The 3,518-nt window shown below is 45.3% G+C and overlaps 1 protein-coding gene across 1 annotated transcript in view; it reads left to right on the top strand.

Moving 5' to 3' along the window:
* The window catches only part of fam83ha (family with sequence similarity 83 member Ha), a 10,358-nt gene that overhangs the window by 4,755 nt on the left and 2,085 nt on the right, over positions 1–3,518 (top strand). The window contains 1 exon segment of the mRNA XM_025063093.1: positions 1–3,512. This exon segment is cut by the window's left edge and continues 37 nt beyond it. Coding sequence (XP_024918861.1) covers positions 1–3,512 — 3,512 coding nt within the window.

Here is a 3,518-nt window from a genome sequence, read left to right as displayed (position 1 = left end):
ACACCAAAAACACTGTGAGGGAGCAGCAAAAGAAGTTCTCTGATGACTCTTCTGTAGTCGTAACAGTGGAGCCCAAAACTACTCCATCAACTTCAGAGTCATCGTCCACGGCTGACGTGGATAAGGCAGAGGAGGCAGAACAAAAGGACCACAAAGAACCAAAACTCACTACTCTCCGATTGGAGGAGTCTTTCCGAAGGAAGTACAATGCCGCTACGCCACGGAGCTCCAGATTAAGATCATCCCTGATTTTCAGCTCTCTTGATCAGCAGAACACTCAAGATGACACCAGTTCCCAGGGACAACAGGACGAAGAGGAGCAAATGAAAACACCTTTTGTTTCACAGCTTTTGGGACAAAGGAGATCTGGTGCAAGAGAACCCTTTGAATGGAGTCGTTACATTAAGTCAGCCACTGGTGATAACTCGTCTGCAGAAACATCCAAACCGGATGATGAACACAATAAAGGAGAAAATGAAGATTCAAAGACAGACAAAACAGATAACAAAACGCTAAATGAGGAAGAGGAGCCACCATTATCAACAAACGCTTCTTCACCACAATCCAAGCCTCCTGAAACTGAGGCGTCAAAGTTTGAACAATTGGTTCCGGCTCCAACAACTCCTCTCACTGTGCCGTTATTCGTAGATATGAATGACCCTGATGAGAGGCTCATGTTCTTTAAACAGTTAGCTGCTCAACGCAAGGCAGCGAAGGCTGCAGAGGCTGAGAAGAATAAAGGTCAGGCTCCAGTGAAAACAACAGATACAAAAACTGACCCTGCTTTAAAAGAGGAACCCAATCCAAAGGAATCTGTAGAAAGTGTACCTAATACTGTAAAATCTCAGGGTCTTTCTGATAATCATGGTTCTGCAGAGGATGAAGCCGAAACATGTTCTATGGAGGCCAGTAAGTCCAATAATGGGGACAACACAGAGGAAGGTCCTAGGAGCTCAAGTGATGTCAGTGCTTCCCAAGGCTGTGTTGAGGAACAAATTTCCACAGATTCAGAGAAAACTCTGGAACCCAAGCTGACAACACTGTTACCCGTTTCCACAGAAACACAAATATTTTCACGTAAATACCCTAAGGACTTCAAGTTCCCAAAACCTGCTGCAAGAGAGACCAGCCTAAGTCGCCTGACATTTAGAAATGCTAAAGCTCCATCTCCTGAACTAAGTACAGATGACAGTAAAGCCCCCAAGCAAGAGGATCTTGTCAGCAACAATGAGCATAACTCCCAGAGCCGTTTAGAGAAACAGATGAGAATTTTAACTGATTCAGAAAACAAGGAACTGGATTCCAGAGAAACAACATCAGTACCTGTTTCTGCAGGAACAGAGACTTCTTTATGTGACTCAGAGCTGTCGACGCCTGCTTTGACAGATAGTAGTTTAATTCATTGTCTCACAACAACAAAAGCTGACAGTGTTAATGTCCAATTTTGTGAACCAAATAAAAGTGAGATCTCCATTCAGGATAGTCTGAGGGAATCTGACGTCCCCATCCCTCAAAGCTGTAAAGAGGAACAAACTGTACCAAAGCCAGAGGAGGAAGTGAATCCAAGCCAGCCATCTTTGTCGGTTAGTATAGAAACAGAAACACATGCTGATGTGGTCTTTGGAGACTTGAAGCCATCAAACCTTGTTTTGAAGTGTAAAACTCCTTCACCAACTCCAACTGAAGCAGCAGCTCAAAACATTGTTCCTCTTGAACCAGGTACAAATAAAAGTGAAGTTTTGGTGCAGGACGGTTGTGACCAAACTTACAAAGGTGCCTCTCAGAGTTTAATAACTGATTTAGAGAATCAGAAGACTGTCTCTGCAGAAACAGAACCAACTCCTAAAGATCCTCCAGACTCTGTGCTGAGATCTACTGTAAATGATGGTGGTCCAAAGCACCAACCAACATTACCAAACACCACACCTGTTGATGATCCAACTCCAGAACTAGGTACTAAAGAAACTGAAATCCTCAGCTGTGATTCTACCTCAGAGGAGTCCAGTTCTTACGGACCCAGCTCAGTGGAGGTGCCACCATCTGAGTCAACCAAACTAGAAACAGTGATCTCAGAACCCAAACCGCTGTCTGATAAATTGACTGGATCAGAAATTAGTTCTTCAAATCCAACAGTCCAAAGGTCCTGGGACTATACACAAGACTCCAACTCAGATGTCCTCCCCACTCTGTCCTCAGATATTAGGGAGGAAAAAGTGGAGGAGTCTGTCAGCCCCTCCCCATATGAATCCTCACAATCTCAGCTAAAGTCATCCGGGAACCATTTAACAGTTGATTCTGTACATGCCGAATCTGATATTTCTGCAGATGTATGTAGACACACTGAATCTGACACTACAGCACCATCAGAAGGTGATGCATTTGAATTAGAAGACTCCTCCGGTCTACAAACTGCTGCAGACATCTCTGCAGTTCTCACTCCTTCATCACCCAAATCTGTTTCACCCAAAGACTCTGACCTGGATTTGTCTCCTCTCACATTAGGTCAGGTTGATACCAGTGCAGTCCACCCACCATCTGACCACACCCCATCAGAAACACGTCCCTCTGCCAGTGAAGACAGAAATGCTACGCTGTCCTCGACCAAAGCACCTCTGCATAATCAACAGCAACAAGCACACCCTCAGTCAGATATCAACCTTGGAGGATTAGCCACGCCTCCTGCTATTGAAATTGTGGCACACTCTGTGATTGAGTCAAATGGTTCAGTTTTGTCTCCCGAGGCTGAAAAGACAGAGACCAACATGTCCACACTGAACAGTTCCTCAGCAACTACCCCCGCACAGATCATAACAGAGTCAAATCAGTCTCCAGTGCCTACAGCAGACAATTCTCACCAAATAGAGCCTACCTCAACGAGTCCTGCCGAGCCAGAGCCAACACCTAAAACTAAGCCTTATGACAGCAACACTCCAGAAACATCTTTGGAAAACACAGGTCAACAGAGTGGCCTAAACAATGAAACTGATCTTGGTGCTGTTGAAACAGTATCGCAATCTTCTTCTCGAATGGAGTCTGATGGATCAGTTTTGTCTCCTGAGGCTGAAAACACAGAAACCACCCTGTCAACACAGTGCAGCTCCATTGTCTCTGCTCATGAACAGAATACAACAGATTCATATGGATCTTCAGTGTTATCAACAACAGAAACTCCCAGTCCAAGTGGGCCTACGTCAGACATCTCCACAGGGTCCACAGGGTCCACAGGGTCTGAATCTGTGACTCCTGCAATTTCCTCTATGGAGCTGTCAGAACCTGCAGAACAGAGTCAAACTCAGAACCCAGAAGTGTCTGCTGACTCTGGTGAGAATAAACCTGAGGCCATAAATAAGGCTAACAATAGTGTATCAACAAATCAAGCCGGACATCTGTCAGCACAGCACAAGCAGCCAAAGACGAGCCAGTCTCGCTACCAGTCGTCAACAGCCAACGTGATCTCAAGCAGCAACCTCAGAGATGACACTAAGCTGCTGCTGGAGCAAATATCTGCCAACAGCCAA

Source organism: Cynoglossus semilaevis, chromosome 15 (genome assembly GCF_000523025.1).
Source record: "Cynoglossus semilaevis isolate Cse_v1.0 chromosome 15, Cse_v1.0, whole genome shotgun sequence".
NCBI lineage: Eukaryota > Metazoa > Chordata > Actinopteri > Pleuronectiformes > Cynoglossidae > Cynoglossus > Cynoglossus semilaevis.
Note: the sequence above shows the minus strand (reverse complement) of the source record. Positions and strands in the feature narration are given on the sequence as shown.